Below are 20,705 nucleotides of genomic sequence, written 5' to 3' on the forward strand. Positions count from 1 at the left end.
GGTGCTTACTGAGTCTTAAATTGAAGGTTTAAAATGAAGCTGATTCCTCTTCAACTTCTTGCAAACATGTTTTATTGTTTAGGTGATTTTCCTATTATAGCAATTGCCCCACAATATAATACAAACTTCCCCGTTTCAATTTAAAACTCTCTTGCTTTTGGGCTAATAAGAAAAGTTTTGTTTCCTCTATCGAGTCTCCTTTCCTGCACGTATATTCCCACACAAATAGCTCCATGGAAGGTGCTGTGAAACCTCTTCATATGTTACATGCCAGAAATTTGAGGCCTCCCTCCATTTCGACACTACCCACCAGACAAACAACAACAATTTGCATTCTTTATAATACGCAATGAAAAAAGGCAGCGAAGACACATAGCAGTGTGTGTCTTGATCTAAACTCACCCAGGACATTGCCCTTCCTCTAGGATTAGCTTGGTTAAAGCAGAATGTGAAACTAAAAGACCTGGCAATGGCATAGAGCCTTTAGGTTGCTAGGTCAAGTTCACTACAAGTTGGAGGGGACAAAAAGTTGCTTAATATTATGGCTGTTCAGTAGTCTATTGGAAAATGAGTTGATTGTCTCAGTGCAGGTCCTTGTGAACAAGTATCCACGTCACAAAATTCACTACAGCCGGCACCCTTCAGGTGATGGGTAGAGAATGTAATCGTTGATTGTAATTACGTAAATGGAAACAGGGCATGTAATGTGGCAAACTGCCAATTAAATGTGTTTGCCACTTGGCATCTGCCCACTATGGTTCCATCTCTGAAAAAGAAGATCCTTGTGGCTTTTAAAAGCTCTGCTTTTGACATGGAGTAAAATGAAGATTTTGACGCTTCAAGAATGATTGCGATGGCATCCTAAAACAGGTAACATCATGTGGCAAATCCAGCAAAGGAACTATCATCACCATAGGGAGAAATAAATAAAAATACTTAGCTCTTTACCTTGCTATCCAAATAGTAACTAATTAATGCTCAAAATATCTCTGTTGAGTAGGGAACATTACTGTCCCTATTTCACTGATAAAGAAAGAAGATACAGCAGAATTATGTGATTTGCCTAAGGACAAATAGTAAATGCCAGAATTAGGATGAGAAATCAGGAATTCCTGGCTTTCAGTCTCATGTTCAGGCCAGTATTTCATTTATTTCAATTTATAACAATAGATTCAAAACAGAATCTAGATGCATTTTCCAAAATTTTAAAAATAAAATAAATTGGAAGTAAAACTAGAAGGTACTCCACATCCCACAAACAAAAAATAATCAGCCACAGTAAAATCAAGCCCAATATAAACGTCAGATGCTATCATGCCTCTGCTTCCCCAGAAGCCCTGGCTAAGAGATGGGCCTTGCAGTGTATCCTGAAAGTAATCACATTCAAGCTATTTCCAGTCAGAGTGGATGAGAGGGGAGAATAGGTCTGAAATCTGAGATTCCCCCTGTCACAGTTCAGGGCAACTACATCTGTGTTCCTCCTCTTTGGTCCCTCAAGGCCACCTGCTCTAGCCTCCCTGTTCCTCAGCCATCACCTCTCTTGGGTGGAGACACGTGTCTCTCTCCCTCCTGACTGGCTGGGGTTTTTCCCCAGGCTGCCTAGTTCCCTGCCTATGCTGTGATACTCCCAGCAAACGAGACTGCTTAAACATGCTACCGTCTGTGCTTTGCTTTCTCGTCAAAGGCTATGAACAGTGTAATTGCCAGGAGTTTTATGTTACCACCCAGATCTTTAAAAGGAAGCACATTTATTCTTAAGGTAAAAGCATTACAGAGAAAACACATAAAAACAATAAAAGTTCCCATAAGAATGTTCAAAGCTTACCAGAGGTCACCCACCAGTCTTATGAGGCCCTAATAGGTCAAGTCCTTCCAAACCTTCCACAGGGATTGGGGCTCTGCCTTGGACAGATGGTGCTGTCCATTTGCTAGATAACGAAGAAAGCCCTAAGTCAATTTAAACTCAAGCTGTTTATCTAAAAGTCCTTTCTTTGCCTGTTGGCCTCTGAAGAATCCAGTTTGACCTGGTATATGTGGACCTCCCCAGGTGGTAGTACCTCTCTGGAGGTGTTACAACCTGAGTGAATTTGCCTAATCACCCTCCACTGCTGCTCCTTCCTGGAGGAGCTGTGGTCACCCTCTCCTGTGGAATTACATACAATCCCTGGCCCACAATGATACATAAACTTAATACAGTAAGATCTCCCAAAGATATTGCAGGAAATTGCCATATCTGTCAAACCCCTCACAGATAATGTCCTGTTAGCAGCAGCTCCCTCTTTTTTACACCAAGAGTGTCCCTGCTCCAGCGCTCCACTGACTGCAGCTGTAACAGTATCTAACAGAGAGAGAGGCAGCCTCTTAAGTATGCAGCATTGAAGCATTTATGGATTCCAGATCTAAACAATGCATAAAATGGGCATAATAATACTTCTCTACCTCACAGTGGTGTCAGGGAGATAAATTCACTGATGTGTGTGAGATGCTCAGATGATAAGCAACATACACATGCATATACATAAAACTCCTCTAAAAACAAAGAATCAGAGTGATGTAATGGTACACGAGCCAATAAGAAAACCAACAATTATTTTGCCTGTGTCTACAGCTGAAATGTTAATGAATCAGATTTTCCCTAACAGCTCCATGCCTGGCAGCAGGAATCTAACCTTCATGAGCACCACATTTATCCACAAATTGTAACACTAAAAAAGAAATCATAGATGATAAAATTATGAAAAGGCTCTTAAGATTGCTAAGGGCACTGAAGGTCAGACATTAAACAGACACATGGATGGAAGTACAGAAATCTTGGAGAAACATTAATAGGTATTTTTCACTATTTCTGGTTTTGCATGGGAAACAAGGAAAAGTACAAGTTAACTTAAGGAAAGACTCAGGAGGAAATTACAGGCCATTTAAGGTAACCCAGTAATATCCAGAGTTGAGATTTCATGCACTAGTAGTAAGTGCTTAGCAGTAGTAAATCACAACTCTGCACCAAAGGATTAACATGGGTTGCAAGAAAGGTTTAACAACTATTTTAAGGAGACCGAGGCAAGCATTTGGAAGGGACCTACTTGACTGGAGATTGGCTTGGAAACTGGCTAAAGGACAGGGAAAATAAAGAGCATTTTTTTCTTGATAGCAACAAGGTAATAAAGAGGTTTGAATTCAAAGACATTTTTCCAGACTTACAGTTGTTTCTGTAAATGAAAGCAAACTGTGATTGCTCTAGTTAAGTAAGGCATTTGAGCTAATGAACAGTAGCAGATGGCAACTGTGCTGTGGTTTAAGACAGAGGTGTATGCAAAATAATGTTTCTTGCCTCAAAGAACAGAAAGATAACCTGGGGAAAGGAAAGTTACTACATATAGCACACAGTTTTTACTCCAGCTCTACATGGTATCTCAAATCTCTGTCTTGTCGGTGTTCTGTATGTAGTACTTTTCCATTTATTACGTTGAGTGAAAAACTGAGATAGAATATTGTTCATTAAAAGGGGACTCGCAAAATTATATCTGCGACTGAAATTGCCCACCAGTCTAGCATTCTACCCCGTCTCTCAGACTACAAAATGCAATAGACATGGAGAAATTAGACTAGGCCATTTTACTGAAAATGTTCTGTCCATCTTTTCCTTTGTTCTTCTGTGCTAAGAGTCTTTTCATTTGCATCTTTAATAGGGTCTCCAAACTGCTAATGTTTCCTCTTAGCTATTTGATGTCTTTTACAAGATTGTAAGGTCACCTCTTGGGCTAGCATCTACAGCCTCTTGACATTTTTTACTAATATATGCCCTTTTATCTCTTCTGGCATGCCTTTTACTTCTCTGTCCAGAGCTCTGTATTCTTCTTGCAACTTGCATGTCTCTTCTTGTCTTAGCATTTAACAATTTTTGGGTTGCTGTACACTTCTCTTTTCCACTGCCGCCCAAGTAGCATTGCTAATCCATTCTTCCCTTTCAGAGTTCATTGTTGTTAGAATTGGCTTTGCACTTTCCAGATAGCACACACTGATGTTTTCCCACAGAGCATCAGTGTCTTGGTTCTCGTCAGTTAATTCCATTAAAACTCTGAACCTGTTCTTCAGTTCAAGCTGAAAAGCACTTTTTGTGTTTCAGTCTTTTAATTGTGCACTGGTGATGCACAGCTGTCTTTTAATTTTCTTCAGCCTCTTTAAGGTGATCTTCAATTAAGCGATACAAAGGTTATAATCACTCCCCACGTCTGCTCCCCTGTATGCACCTATGAGTTGCAAAACATGTTTTAAATACAGAAATGATCTATCTCAGGGGTGGCCAATCTGAGCCTGAGAAGGAGCCTGAATTTACTAATGTACATTGCCAAAGAGCCACAGTAATACATCAACAGCCCCCCCACCAGCTCCCCCTCCCCACACCTCCCGATCAGCTGTTTTGTGGCATGCAGGAGGCTCTGAGGGGGAGGAGCAAGGACACGGCAGGCTCGGGGAGGGGGCAGGAAAGGGTGGAGTGGGGGCAGACCAGGGGCTGAGCAGTGAGCACCCTCCAGCACATTGGAAAGTTGGCGCCTGTAGCTCCATCCCTGGAGTTGGTGCCTGTACAAGGAGCCGCATATTAACTTCTGAGGAGCCGCATGTGGCTCTGGAGCCACAGGTTGGCCACCCCTGGTCAATCTGGTTCTTTGTAGTATCATCTGGGGAGTACTATGTTGAACTTCTTTAGTAGGAAAATATTGTTCTACCTATCATTGGGTAGTTTACACTGTACATTTCTACTCTGTACTGAAATCACCCACAGTCACTATGATATCATGTTTTGGGACCTTTGTTAACACATCCTGTAACAAATCATGAAAAGCATTTTTTTCCCCTCATCTGACTTTTCATTGGTTAGCGCATAGCACTGCATGACTGATAGTTTGAATAATTGAGTCTGAAAGCAAGCTCTAATAATACTTCCATTGACTGGATTCCTACTCAGTCAGTGTCTGATCTGCTTCATTCAACATCAAGATTGCTACAACAGCTTCATGTCTATCATCCACATTCTCAAAGATGATGGTGTTATTTGTTTCTCTGAAGTGTGGTTTTGTCCATCTACGTTCACTGATTCCAAGGACAACAAGATGGTATCTATCCCTTTCTTTAATTACTTGGGCAGTTTTAGTAGCATCATACATTGTTCTCACATTCCAAAGTCCTATTTTCATTACTGATGTGGCCTTGAGCAAGGCACTTTTCATGACATGGGCTTCCTTATGGGTTTGACCAATCCTCATCATATTTTTCACATGAAGCTGATCTCTTGTTCGAGCCTAAAAGACCAAGCCCGAGCAAATTACTAGAAATGTGTGATGAAGACCTATTTCTAGAGCAGCCCATTGATTTAGGAGAGATTACAATGGGAAAAAGTTAGACAAGCCATCAGTAAACTCAAAAATGGGAAAGCAGCAGAAGAGGATAATATTAGTGAAGAGATACTTAAAGCAAGTGATGAAACAGCCCTCCAGACTTTCCTTGTGTTTCTGGACAGAATATGGAATGGAGAAAAGAACCCAACCCAGCGAAGAGAGGCTTTTTAGTAAAATTGCCAAAGTAAGGTGACCTTACCACCTGCAGTAACTGGAGAGGAACCCCATTACTCTCAGTGCCTGGGAAAACCATGTGCAGCATCACCCTGGAATGTGTCGAGAACCAAATAGACCTTCAACTTAGAGAGGAACAAGCATATTTTAGACCCCTGAGATCAGGTGCAGGCCATACTGTTGTTCTCAGACATATTAAAGAGCAAAGTATGGAGTGGCAAGCACAGCTTGTTATCAATTTGATAAATTTCCAGAAGGCTTTTGATAGAGTACAGAGAGACTGTATTATGTCCCCACTATTGTTTGCACTGGTCATGGACTATGTTATGAAAGTAAGTGCACAAGGCAACTGAAGAATTTAATAGACAAATGATAAAGCACAATTGGATAACCACATATTTGCTGAGGACACTGTCCAGCTTCATTCAACCCATCACTTAATCAAAGAAAATACTCAGCTTTTGGCTGATATGGTCAAACAAGTTGGCTTGTTCGTCAACAAGAGGAAGACAAAATATATGGCTAAACTAACCACTAGAGTGGATGAAGAAACAATAGAAGTAAGTCATTTTAGCTATACAGGTTCTGAGATGTACAATGATGGTGACACCATGCCAGTTGTCACACAATGAATATCAAAAGCAGCAGACAATTTTCATAAACTTGAAAAGATTTGGAAAAGTAGCATGATTAGCACTGACACAGAAGTATGAATTTTTAACACTGGCATCATGTCTGTCCTCCTGTAAGGAGCAGAGTCATGGAAATCTACAACAGAAATTGATAAGATCAACTCATGCCAAAGTAACTGTCTGAGGAAGATGTTAAGAATCCATTGGAAAGAGTTTCTTGCAATAGCAGAAATTCTAAATAGAGCAAACCAAACTAAAGCATCAAACACAGTAAGATGACAATGGACATATTTAGGACACACTTTAAGGATGCCACCAATGTGACTTCCATGGCAAGTGATAATATGCACATCCACCTGGAAAAAGAGAAAAAGGATGAGCTAGAGCAGGGATGGACAAACTACAACCCGTGGGCTGGATCTGGCCCGCGGGATTGCCACCCCCATGGTGCTGCGGACCCCGCACCGCTGCTGGAATCGACTGGCACCATGTCCCTGAGGCACCTGGGGGGGGGAGAGGGCAGAGGGCTCCGTGCACTGCCCTCGCCTCCAGACACCCCCCCTCCATAGCTCCCATTGGCCGGGAATGGGGAACCGCAGCCAATGGGAGCTTCGGGGGAGGTACCTGCAGGGGAGGGCAGTGCGCGGAGCAGCGCGGCGCAGGGCCAGAGCAGGTGGGGAGCCTGTCTTAGCTCCACTCTGCACCGCTGCCACCCTGGAGCAGCTCCAGATAAGCAGCGCCAGGCCAGAGCCCGTACCACAAACCCCTCCTGCACCCCACACCCTAACTCCCTGTCCTGATCCCCTGCCTGCACCCCAACTCCTGCCGCACCCTGCACCCCTCCTGGATAATGGCCACATGGCAACAGCAGCAATTGCATACTTGAAAAACCAGGAAAGTATTAGATTAGCTTTCATTGAGAGCTCAGTACCTACATCTCTTAGGTGCTTTTTGAAATCTCACCCGTAATATAGTGTTAAACTTCTTTCAATGTGTTTTAGCGCTAGAAATAAGGAGGAGAACCAATGCCATGGGACTAGCCACTTTTCTATGGACCACTAGCATTTGGTGTATGGATCACAGTTGGGAAACCTCTGATCTAAACAGTTAATAGTTTTAGCTATAACATATAAAACCTATCTTTATCATAGAACATTAAATGTGCAGCACCAAATATTTGTTACAAATCAGTAAAAAAACCTAGAAAATCCAAGGATTCATAGTACACAGAAAACAGAACATGTTTAATTAACTTTTTGCAATCATCTTTTTTTTAAAAAAAGAGTATCTTGGTAATTCAGGTTGAAAATATCTTCAGTAGTAGCTGGATTGCAGCGATAAGTGCAAAATGGTAAGAATGTTGTATTTGTTTTGGTGAATGTAACAAATCTATGTATAGAGGAAAGTTCTGACACCAGCACCCTGGAATGTCATGATTTAGCTAAGTTTCATAGGGACCTTGTTTTTAATCAGGCAACTAATTAAAATCCACCACACTACAACTTTACTAATTTGCAGTTAATGACAGGAAAGCTCACAGCGAATTAGTGAATTCTGAGGATTATTGAGTAAGCAAACACAATAATATCTCAGGCATCCAGCATCACAAAATTTCTTGTGTACAGTTGATAAATGTAATCTAGTTTTAAATATTTATTTCAATACCTCATCGTGTACTTGCAAATGTTCTGTAGTATAATTTATAAATAAGAATAACTTGAATTATCATGAGACTTCGATACCATGCTTGGCTATTAGATCACTGCTGTGAAGCAGAAGGTATCTAATTGGTGAAATGTGGGTTAATTCACGTCTACTGTGTTTTGAAACTGTGTTAATCATAATTTTATTTTCTGCCCATTTTTATCTATCTAGGTACTTATACCATCACCATCACTGGAGTATCTAAGAGACTCAGTTTAGCATCCTGCCACAAGAAGAATGTTGGGTGGTCTTTCAAAACATTTCAGTATTTGGAGGAAAAGCAGCTTGGCAAACATACCACTGGTTTGAATTCGGTCACTTGCCACAGAAGCCAGTCTTCATTTAGTGTATATAGGGCTTTGCAAGTGATTACGTCTACCGGCCCTTTGTTTATCCTCTGATTGAGGGCAGTCACAAGCTTATAGAATGGTTCTCCAACTGTCTCCTAAGAAATAAGACCAAACACAAACAAGCAACAACTTTAGTTCTTTTTTCTGCATTCCCATTGGAACTCTAGTAGGACACCAACAATTTGAAGCCAGTCAAACTAACTTCCTTTTTAGCCAAGTTGCTCAGCTGTCCTGCAATTAAAAATACTTTCTGTCCAGGTTTATCTGTTCTTTTGTAAATCCCCACCCAACTCCTGTTTCTCTTACTCAAATGGGAAGAGTCACCTGGGGCTCCTGACATGACAGTTCAGAGCCCCATGCTGGGCACAGGCAGGCAGCTAGTGGAGAAAGCCTGCCTTCCCTGCCTCTTCTGGCCTGGCTTAGCTTGCCTCTGGAGCTCTCAGAGGGACCTGCCATCTTCTCTCAGGTGTCACTCACTCCCCAACCCTGTGTAGGGCACCCTACCATCCCAAGCTACCATTGTTCCTGAGCCCCACGAAGAGGGCTGGGATACGAAGAACAGGTTTCCTCTGACTGTCCCCTAGCTCTGTACTTGGGTCCCAGGAAAGTTGCCAGCTTCAAACTACCCTGCTGCTGTATTTTGCAGGCCCTAGGGCAAAGCATGTGAGCTCCCTGCAGAACAGGGCATGGGAAAGATGTCATCATATTAGTGCTCACAAAACAGGAAGTACAACCTCAAACAACAAAATTGTCTGCACACAAAATACAACTAAATGAACTAAATTAAACAGACTGTAAAATGAGAGAGATCATTTTCCCCAACCTCTTACAGTTCTATTAATCATAGGTGTTATCTGTAACAACAATAGGCAAAAAAATTCAAACAGAAGTGAGGTTTTCAAAATGATACCCTCCCTTTAAACTCTCTGAAAGCATAGCTCTATAATAGCTTCTGAGGAGAAGGATATACAATCTTCTGCCATGACAAGAAAATATCTGATGGGTTTTGGATGATAATACGTGAAGCAAAGAAGAAAATGTCAGGGTTTGAAAATTACCTAAAGTCCAACCCAAGTACAGATTGTTAGCATCATTTATACAGTTGCTCTTTTCTTACCTCTGCATGATGACAGCTGTCTATATAAGTGATCAGGACAGTAATATGGGTATATTAGTAATATAGAAAGTTAGGTTTCATGCACAAACAGATCTCTCATGAGTTCTGCATGGAAGAAGTCAGCATGTGCTATGTTGAAAATATTCCTCATTCTAGTGTCTGAGGTGGTGGAAAGATGTCAAACTTACCCGAAGAAAACCAGAAAGGCAAACAGACATCCAATTTGTCAGCAGTTTTTCTACGACAGATTCTGTGCGCCTTAGCATGAGCTTAGGTTGCGTATTGCTAGACTGCTCCATCAAGTCCCTGGTCAAAACTTCTAGAATATGGGTTAGGTAGACTAGTTTACTTTGTAGTGCAATAGTCAAGAAGGATGCAAACAAGCACCTGTTTACAAAAAATAAAAAAGTCATAGCTAAAAGGTCTGGAATTTGCTTTTCAAATCTATGACAATAGAAAGGTGATCCTAAGCCTTTTATAACAGCTTACTGTGAAATTAGTTCAAATAAACATACACCGTTCAGTTACGCCTATATGCTGAACCTTCATTTTTTAGGTACCCCAAACAGCCACTAAAGTCTCTATAAAATTTAAAGTACACCGGATCATCCCATCCAGCAATTTAAAAAATATATATATTTTGTGTATCCGAATTTAATACTGAAGAAGACTAGCATCCATTTCAATGAAAGCAAAATTCCAATTTATAAAGCAAGAACTGCTTGCTCTGAGGTGAGGTATGTTGCTAGTTCAGTATCTATAGGCATCTATAAATCTTCTGATCTCTTTTTAATGGCTTGTTTCATGGTGAAGAACAAGGAAAAGACTTTGGAAAAGCTTAAATTTGCTTTGTATGTAGTGAAAACTATATGTGTGTGTCATAATCCATGGGTTTTTTTTTTTAATTCTATGGCTTGAAGATTATAAGGCATAATCATACTATACCTGTCTTTCACAGAGAAATTTTTCTGTTTTTCAAGGGTGTGAATGAGAGTAACAAGAAAATTCTTGTTACAAATTAAAGCATGCAACATGGTGAGGCTTTCATCCTTTCGCCTGGGGTCTCTGCTCTGGAACAGTTAAACAAAAATAAGGCAAACTGTAGTTGGGTATGACAGGTCCTTAATTCTTAGAAATGAGGGTAAGCAACACACAAGATGAAATCTTGGACCCACTGAAATCAATAGGAGTTTTGCCAATGTGGCCAGGATTTCACCCATAGCATATCTGTGTGTACACAGACACACACACACACACACACACACACACACACACACATTCTCTCTCTCTCTCTCTCCAAGTTGCCTGATACGTCCCATTATAAGATCCTGTTTTCATATCTACATATATGTTACTACATTATATACATAAAGCCATGTAACTTTTCCCCACATGGGAAGGAATGTAGAGAAAATTTAATCTGATCATTTGGAAGGTGCTTAGATTCTATGGTGATCCAATGAAGACAGAAAAGAATAACCACTAAATAAAAGTAAAATTACATTACACAGACTTACCCGTGACACATTAGTGTGCATGTCTTCAATGAAAATGGATGCAAAGCCGCCTGACTAAAATAAAAGACAGGTGATGTATTACTGTTAGAAATATCAAAGGCTAAGCATCTACCCAAGGCAACAGACTTTGCTAAGTAAAAATGATTTGGGCTTCTAAATGCACCTGCAATTTATGTATTCTGGGATTTCTGCAGAAGTTCTGGCATGTAACATAAAGGAAAACTGCAAAGAGAAACTGAGGATTGAGCTAGGCCAGATTTACTGGTATGCTGCTGAATGCCCTCACTCCCAGGCTCTCGAGGTCTGTCAGCCCAGTCATATTCTAACATGCCATAGGGAAGACTGTTTATTATCATCACATGAAAATCTGCTGCTTTTCCAGGTATGCAAAGGACACCCCAGAATACATTACTCCCAGATATCACTATACCAATAGTATGAATCTTCTGGATGTCAGGGATCCCTGGGCTTAGCCAAATTTAGAGTTTTTCTCTGCAGTTATTATTATTACTGCTGACACTTTTCATATGCTTGCTATCCATGGATCTCAAAGTTCATGAATTAAGTCTGCCACAACCCTGTGAGGCAAGTCAGTACTGTACATATATAAATAACAAAACAACAGCAGAAGTTAAAATACCAGAGTTAATAATGAAAATCAAAGCCATGGTGGCTAGATACGGGGTTAAGTAACAAAACGTGGGAAGCTAAAATGGTCATATATTTTTAAAATACATGAGATAAGCGTGGTGTACGTCAGTTGTCACCCTGACCACTTTGATAGCAAATGACACATTATAAACCCCATCCTGTTTGTTTCATAAAAGAGTTAAAATTTTTGATGAGGATTAAGCAGAAAGAACAGATGAACTAAAAATAATGATAATATTGTCATGTTAATATCCTTGGTTAAAAAAAAGTAAACAAAAGGAAAAAAATGCAGAGTTTATAACAACAAGAGCCCTATTATGATCTCCCAGTTGCAGCTTGGGTAACTCCACTGAAGTTACTCCTGATTTACTCTGGTGTAAATGAGATCAATATCAGATTTGGAAAGTTTTATTGTTATTCATATGTAATATTCACATTACAGTGTCAATTTTGGGAACCCATTGTACTAGGCACTATACAAACCATCTAGGGCCATCTTCTCCTTTGAGCCAGTTATACAACAAAATATTTTCTGTTTAAGTATTTATTTTTGAAAAGTAGTTGTCCATATTGATGCTCTTAGATGATTATACTAAAAACTCATGGTTAGTTTTGGTTAGTTTCAGAATATAACTTTGAAAGATATTTGAGTCTGGTATTTTCTTCCCCAGTTTGGTATCATTCCAGCTATTCCAGGGAAATTATTTCCCCCATTGTTCTCATGCTATTAAATGTCATGATGCTGCAGGTAACACTGGACCCAGTTCAGACAACATATAAACACTTGCTTAAGCCAGTCCCTATGTAGGACAACATTAAAGCACAGGCTTAAAGTTGAGCATGTGCTTAGTGCTGTCCCGTATTGGGACCACTGTCACGCCTCTAAACATTTCTGGCAAGGTAATCGGTAGCTTGAACCAGAACGTCAACATCACTTTTGATTTTTCATTTCCTACTTTTAATTTAATTTACTGAAATTAATTCATGTGCAGGCTTGTGAGAGAGAACTTGTAAGGCCTCCTCCTCATCTTGCTGAGCCAATGAGGAAGTCCCATGATGTAAACATGTTAGCCAAGCTGTTTAAGTTAACTTAATTAAGTTTTGTACAGACAGGTGAGCGTGTGAGAGATAAAAAGCACAGATAAAATGCAGGTTTAGGAATGGTAGTCTCATGAAGGGAGGCAGATCTAGTGAGGCAAGACTATGAGAGACTCTTACATGGCACACACAATCATTAAACACATATGAATTAAGGGGACACTAGGGTTAAATTAGTTAAAAAATTTAGACTTGGGGCATATGAAGTTTTACAGAACCTACAATCAACAGATCTAAACACGCCCCTCCAGTGTTTGCCCAGCACTGTTCTACTGGATTTGGAGTAGTATACAAAGTCTCCTGTGAAAATCACATGGTGATATTTACATGAGCTATTTGGTCCTTACTTGACAACTACCTTGATTACCGTGGAAGGATTACACCTAAAAGATTAGCAACCATTTACCTCTGGGAAGAAAGTTCTAAGAGCAAAATGTTTGTAGTCAAGGAAGGGAACAGTTCCAAAACTATCCACCACATCCAATTGATCCATCTGTAGTTCTGCAAATCCTGAAATAACAACCCCCTGGAATGTTAGTTTTGATAACGCAAAATTATCTTCACAATTACAGCTTTCAATATGACCCAGAAAAGATGTTCTTAAAAACAGTTCTAAGACTTGATGCATTATTTTTCTAGCTGAATCTCTGTGGGATGGAAAACACTGATTGGATGCAGTTTTTTGTATTTCAAGTTTTGCTGAAGTGAATTGTTACATGCAATGCTATTAGTTTCTAGAATTAGCTACTACTGCACACCAACATTAACAAGAAACTCTGATATTCACATTCCAAACTATTCTATTTCTGATTAATGGAGTTTATGAAACAAAATATTTTAAAAATGTGAGACCTACCATCACGTATTTTTTTCCGAATTTCACATTCTAACAGTTCAATTTGTTGACTCAGTTTACGGGTTAACTGTTTGGATTTGTACCTAGTTACTATGATTGCCACTAAAAAAAAATTGAAAGAAAATTGTATCAGATACTGAATATAGAAATAAGCCAAACAAATCTGCTTTATATACCAGTACTAACAATAAAATGAAAATGAGTGTAAGACAAAATAGGATCTCCAGTAACGTTCTTCTGAATTATTATATTATTATTATTATTTATTATTAATTTCCATTTTAGTAGCACGGAGGAGTCCTAGTCATAGACCAGGCCTCAGGAGTAAAGCCCTGTAGCTGCACCTGCTCTGTATTCCTGACACCTTAACAAACCAGCAAGGCTTCCTGACAGACCATTCTGCCTGACTAGCTGAGGAAGCCAGCAGGCCGGTGTGATGGTTCACCCCATAAGGCTTTATGGAAATATGCTTATGAATGTATATATGACATAACTGGAATATGTTTTATGCTACATATGCCATGTAACATATCTATGTAAAGGTTATGATCTACTGAATAGATTCATCCTATTTGTATGCATGTGTCATTGTTGTAGTCGAAGTTATGAATATTGGCTGTATACTTGTTTGATTTTAAATAACCTTAATAAGGCATTTGGTCAGCTTCTTTAGAAAGGAATTTGCAAGTTAAGTGCCCAAAGAAGAAGCACTTAACAGACAATGGATCTTCGAAGGCTCCAATCCACATAAGAAGTCTATGTGAGGACGTTCAAGGTAGCATGTGAACCATGGCTGCTACCTGTACGTTCTGAGTCATGAATGGACATGTGACTTGCCCATGTGACTCCAAAACTTCATCTTGTTGCTGGAATTCTACACAGAGGGAGGGAGAGGTATCCACCCACAAGAGAAAGTCTATTTAAACGCCTGGGAGACCCTTCCATTTTGTCATCAGCTGGCTCAAGAGATAGCCTCTCCACCCCCCAAAGGATACCTGAAAGAAACTGGAACAAAGGACAGTAACCTCAGGGGGTGTGAGTGACTGCTGGACCCAGACTAGAAGGAGACTAGCCTGTAAAAGAAAGCTTACTGGAACACCTCTGAGGGTGAGGTTTTATCTGTATTCAGTTTTCTTACTGTATTAGACATAGACTTGCGTGTTCTATTTTATTTTGCTTGGTAATTCACTTTGTTCTGTCTGTTAGTACTTGGAACCACTTAAATCCTACTTTCTGTATTTAATAAAATCACTTTTTACTTATTAATTAACCCAGCGTATCTATTAATACGGGGTAGGCAACCTATGGCACGCGAGCTGATTTTCAGTGGCACTCACACTGCCCGGGTCTAGGGGGGGAAGGTCTCTGCATTTTAATTTAATTTTAAATGAAACTTCTTAAACATTTTAAAATCCTTATTTACTTTACATACAACAATAGTTTAGTTATACATCATAGACTTATAGAAAGAGACCTTCTAAAAACGTAAATGTATTACTGGCACGCGAAACCTTAAATTAGAGTGAATAAATGAAGACTCGGCACACCACTTCTGAAAGGTTACTGACCCTGTATTAATACGTGGGGGGAGAGGGGCAAACAGCTGTGCATCTCTCTCTATCAGTGTTATAGAGGGAGAACAATTTATGAGTTTACCCTGTATAAGCTTTATACAGGGGAAAACAGATTTTTTGGGGGTTTGGACCCCATCGGGAGTTGGGCATCTGAGTGTTAGAGACAGGAACACTTCTTCAGCTGCTTTCAGTTAAGCTTGCAGTTTGTGAGACGTGGTTCAGAACTGATTCTCTGTCTCATCTTTTGCCACACCCTGCTCCTGCTCTCCTCCTCCACAGCTCCAGCCCAGACCTTGCTCTGTACCCAGCCTTGTTCCTGTCCTGTCCCAGCCTTGCTCCTGCCTCAGAACCAGCCCTTTAAATCACTGCCTGAACCCCGCTGCCGGAGCCCTGGGGTAGTGGCGGCGGGGCTCCGGCGGTGATTTAAAGGGCCAGGGGCTCCCAGCCGCCGCTACCACAGTGGAGTCCCAGGCCCCTTAAATCTCCGCCTGAGCCCCGGGGCTCCCAGCCGCCTCCGCTACCCAGGGGCTCCGGCAGCGGGGCTCTGGCTGCAATTTAAAGGGCCCAAGGCTCTGGCCACTGCCGGGAGCCCCAGGCCCTTTAAATTGCCGGCCTGGGGAAGCCAGTCGGGTACGCCATACCAGCTCTTGCTGGTAAGCCATACTGGACCATACTGGCTTACTTTCACCTCTGCCTTCAGCCCTGGTTCCTGATTCTAATCCTTTCTCAACCCTGGGCTCTGGCTTTCAGACTCCGACCACCAGGCCTGACTCCCCTTCCGAACCCTAGGCCTGACTCCCACTCCGACAACTAGGCTTGACTGCTTATGACACAGTCCGCTAACAATAGTATCCCATTGTGCAAGGCACTCTTTAATAACACACTCCTTTTATTTAGATCTCAGAATTATCAGGCTGACTTTCTTTTAACAAATAACACACTCAAATCTGCATGCTAAGCCGTAGAATCTGACAGAAGGTGGAATAAAACTCTTCAAACATGACTGATTTTACAAGAAAGAGAAATATTTTAAGTTGGCATGTGTATTTCCAAATTGCTTAGTTAACACTTGTGAGAGAGGAGAGGCACTGACAAGGGTAGCAGTAAAGGCTGAGACATGCCTCTCACTACAAAATATGATGGAGTAAAAATATGGAAGAATTAAAATAATGAAAAGAAGGGGTGAAAAATAACCCCCTCACCAAACTAACTACAATTAATTAAACTAATGAGTCATCTAAAATGGGATGATCACAACCATTGTTTGATGATCACTGTGCTGGGACACTCGCCCTTTGGGGGCTTTGTTTTGACAACTGGGAAGGCGCTAACTTGTGATGTAGGAATGTAGGCCCAGATCACCAGCGGTATATAGGCACCCGACTCCCACTGATGTCAATGTGAATTAGGCATCTAAAGACCTTTGAGGATCTGGGCTGTAGTTCCTAGATCTTGCATGACCACATGGTGCATTTCCTGGAAGAACTGACAACTGAAACAGCCTTGTTACATCTTATAGTCTGTGATGATGAACTTTACCACCAGAGCAAAATAATCTACCTAACTGTTCCCAACTGGACCTGGGGAAAATATCAGACTTTCTGTGATCATCCTGGACAATCCCAGACACTTTTAAGGTATACCCAGTAATTATCTCTTTCAGCAAATCAAAAACTAATAATGCATAACAGTACTTACCAACAATTACACTCAGTAATAAGATAGGAAGCAAAGTCAGAACATACAAATACTTGTGCAATGATTTCTTTTGAATTTCCTGCGTAAAGTTTCCTAATCTGACCTAATGGAAAAATAGACAGCTGTATTAGTGGAATGCAACTACTCTAGTCCATGTTTGCAGAAGATCATGTTCAGTGGATAAAGCAACTGGTCTCTTCAGCTGAAGTGATGAACCCTGACTAGGTAAATCATCGGGAAGGAAAAAGCAGTTTGGAAAAACATATATGAACTGATCCAAACATAACATTTACCATATCTTATGTTAAACCAAAAGAACAGAACTGTGCTGTGTGAAAAATGTAAAACTACTCACAACCAGCCAAATGCTGCCATCACTTATATTTCAGGCTAGACACACTGAAATTAATGTGGTGTAAGCAAAGGCAGATTTTGGCCTCAAACCAGCCAAGTATCTGCACTCACCAGAATCACTGCAAACAAAGATGTTGGCATTTTCAAGAGAGTAAAAACAAGTTTTCATAGACAAAAACTGCTCTGTTCACTGCAGATGTCTACCCTGATCAGCAGAAAGACAAATGTAAGGCTCAAGTCAACACCAAAGAAAAACAACATTTCTGGTAGAGGCCTTGCACCAAACCTAGGTCCCTTCCTTGCCCTTACAGAGGCTCGCACCTCTCTAGCCCAGCCCCTGAATTACCTCCCCATCCTCCATGGGGAATTACTTCAACCAATGGAGCTACAGTTCAACCAACCACACCCTGAAGGTGGTACAGATGGCACAGCTGCAAAGCATGCATCTTGCCCTCTTCTGCATTGGTTCTGCTCCAGGGAGGTTGAGAGGAGCAGAACTTAGTCCCTTGAACTCCTCATGAGACACTGTGAAAACCCACAGGTCTTGAAGTTTTCGTACAGTTTATCAGATACACATGGACAGATCTTGCAAGTTCACCTAAACCTGAGCTTGTGCAGCGTCACAACTTGGCTGTGAAATATTTTAGGTAAGATATATTATAATGCTATTTCACTCTTTAATTATAAAGGATATCTATGATCAGCTGATTAACATCTTTGGACCTATTTTATAAGCATAAAAACCAAACAATGTTAAATCACCACAGAAAGAATTTTTACTCACCCAAACTTTCACAGTGGATAACTCAATCTTGCCTGGTTTTTCCCTTTTGACTTTGCACAGTATAGTACTACGATCTGGAGTTTTGGTAATATTTTGAACACTGAAGATTATAGTTTCCAAAAGTGTACCATTCATCATGTGAGTAAGAGTAACGCCAATCTCATTTTCAGAAATATCTAAGATGTCATTTTTTTTCTGAAGAGTACAAATTTGAAATGGGAAACTATTATTAAATGTGGTAAAACTTAAAACTATCGTATGTGAATTTTTGTTTGATTTTTTAAAAACTTACATATAATTTTAATTCCAGATGGGGGTCCATCTCAGTATGCAGTTGATAGTCAATAAATATAGGGTCAGGACAATATTGTAATTTAATACAAGGTATAAGGACATTTTCCACTTTTAGTGACACATTAACAATTTTACTCCCTTTTGAAAGGCTAACATCTGGTGTTAGGAAACTACATGGAGAAGTACTTCCAGGACATCCAGAGACCTAGGGAAAAAACAGCAAAACTGTCAGTGCTGAACTACTCCAAGGTACAGACAGTGAGAAACTGAGGCACTCAATAGCACTTTAAAATCCTGCTGACATCACATGGGAAACTGATAAACCTTCTATTTAAGAGCAATACGCTGTGTACTATATTTGAAGTAGTTTCTGTATTGGTCATTTTTGTCGTTTTAAGTACCAATCATAGCACCAGCCATGCACTCTTCTAAGGCTGCGTCTATGTTGGTGATGGAGAGGGTTGCTGCAAGGCCTTTTGGGAAGTGAAGAAACAGGAAAATAGGAGGGAGAATCCTTAGAACTTTGAGGCCTTGGAGAACTATGCATGGGAAATAACTATTTTAGACCTTGATTCTGCAAATATTTAGGCACACACATAATTTAACTGATATGAGTAGTCCCATTTAGTTCAATGGGACTACTCACATGAATAAAGTTAAGCATGTGCTTAAGCTTTTGAAAGAGCTTAAGAACAAAAGTGAGTCCTTTAAAAACACGTACTGTGTTATTGCAAAGGAGTTCAAGACTTACAGTAAAATTTAGTCTCTGGTCATCTGAAATAATGACACTGTCTGTCACATTAAAATTTCTCCCAAAGAGGGTTATTTTGCGACCGCCACTATAAAAAAAATTAAAAAATGGAAGGGTTAATGTTAGTTTTTCCCCACAAATAAATACATATCTTGTTTTTGCTGTTTACATTTCAAACTTTTTATTCAAGAAGAAACTACTAGTCACAGTGTATAACGTTTTGCCTTGGTAACACTAGATAAAAACAAGTTGCAGGACTAGGTAATTTGTATGACTGATTTTCCAGTTACACAAAATTAAGCTGAAAGTACTTTCAAAGATACAATATAGTTACATGCCTCTTTCATGGTGCAAATCCTGTTTGCTCATGAGAGATCCAATGCAAGCCCCAAATGATCTAATAATCTATAGGCATATAATACTTCTCAGTTAGTCATACATTTTCTTCCATTCAAGTAGCAACAATGCATTTGCTTGTATTAACCAAAATTGTGCTCACTGAGGGCTAACGCCAGAGCATAAGCCAAAGATCTACCTTGAGCAAGGAGCATCACATTGTTTTGCTGCTCCTGGAGCAACCTAGGACTATGCACAATTCCTGTTGTCTTTTAGTAGGAGATGAAGGTGTAGAGCACCTCACAGGAAGCATCTGGCACTTTGGCCTAAAGACAAATCAGTGGGGGCATTTCATACATATTACTCAAGGAAGGGGAATTTTCATTTTTATGTTCAGTTCACTTCTTTTTTTTTAAAGATATTTTTAATGTAAAGGAGAATCTCTGCAGCTAGTTTTCAGGAGATGAAGGGGAAATTCACAATGTATGGCCAAAATAAATCATGGGGGGAAATCAAAATATGTTTGTGCTACCCTGGCACTCTCATTTTAGAACTCAGTTTAGTACCAAGGTTTATTTTTCATTTACCATTAAGAAGGATTAAAAATAGTTTTGTACTTTACCACAAATGTATATATATTTTTTAAATTACAGTGATCATCTCTGCATGTTAAATATTGCTTCAGTTCAATTCATTGGGCTAAATTCTTCCCTGCCCTACACCCAAATGGGTTATAGCAGTGCTTAACTGGATTATTGGATCAGAACCTTATCTTGTGTAAATGATTACAGCTTCACTGAAAACCAATACACAGTTATAAACACCCAATTTATATCAGCCGAGGACCCGACAGCCAGTTAAATTTACTAATATTAACATAGTATGACTAAGCTTTATTAAATCTATAAAAAATAAAACAAAAAACAAAAACAAGAATTACCTGGCCCAAGTGATATTTGGCTCCATTTTAGTACATGATGGCTGAGAGACATAATATACTGTGATTGGTGGTGAACATTTACCGCCATTGGCCTTTATGCATACACTCTTGGCCTCTTTGCGTCGAGGTGGGAGAGAGAATCTCACGTGTGTGTCATTTAACACCTTGCTGACTTGTATGCTGGAGGAGAAAGAAAAACAGTGCAGATGTTTTTGCAGCATTTTAACTATGACAGAGACACTCAAGCTCTAGACTCTAGAGTTACATGTGGCTGTTTATAGACCCCAAGTGAAGATCTTGTAGAATCCCTGGGTCTGATCAGAGCTCCCATGCAATGCAGTCCAAGTAGCAGTGAACAAACTGACAGAAGCCCCCATCATCTCTCCATGTTACTGCAGGCAGGCCATAAACTGAAGAGGCGGAGAGAGGAGAAAAGACTCTCCCAGAAAGAAGAAGTTACTCACCTTGTGCAATAATGATGG

The 20,705-nt window shown here is 40.1% G+C and overlaps 1 protein-coding gene across 1 annotated transcript in view; it reads right to left on the reverse strand.

Annotated features, from left to right (window-relative positions):
* PLXNC1 (plexin C1) overlaps positions 1–20,705 on the reverse strand; it is a 96,958-nt gene that overhangs the window by 18,400 nt on the left and 57,853 nt on the right. The window contains 11 exon segments of the mRNA XM_074955774.1: positions 8,202–8,348; positions 9,559–9,757; positions 10,316–10,440; positions 10,888–10,941; positions 13,043–13,146; positions 13,493–13,594; positions 16,765–16,867; positions 17,903–18,097; positions 18,195–18,401; positions 18,948–19,035; positions 20,224–20,403. Coding sequence (XP_074811875.1) covers positions 8,202–8,348; positions 9,559–9,757; positions 10,316–10,440; positions 10,888–10,941; positions 13,043–13,146; positions 13,493–13,594; positions 16,765–16,867; positions 17,903–18,097; positions 18,195–18,401; positions 18,948–19,035; positions 20,224–20,403 — 1,504 coding nt within the window.

Source organism: Natator depressus, chromosome 1 (assembly GCF_965152275.1).
Source record: "Natator depressus isolate rNatDep1 chromosome 1, rNatDep2.hap1, whole genome shotgun sequence".
Lineage (NCBI taxonomy): Eukaryota > Metazoa > Chordata > Testudines > Cheloniidae > Natator > Natator depressus.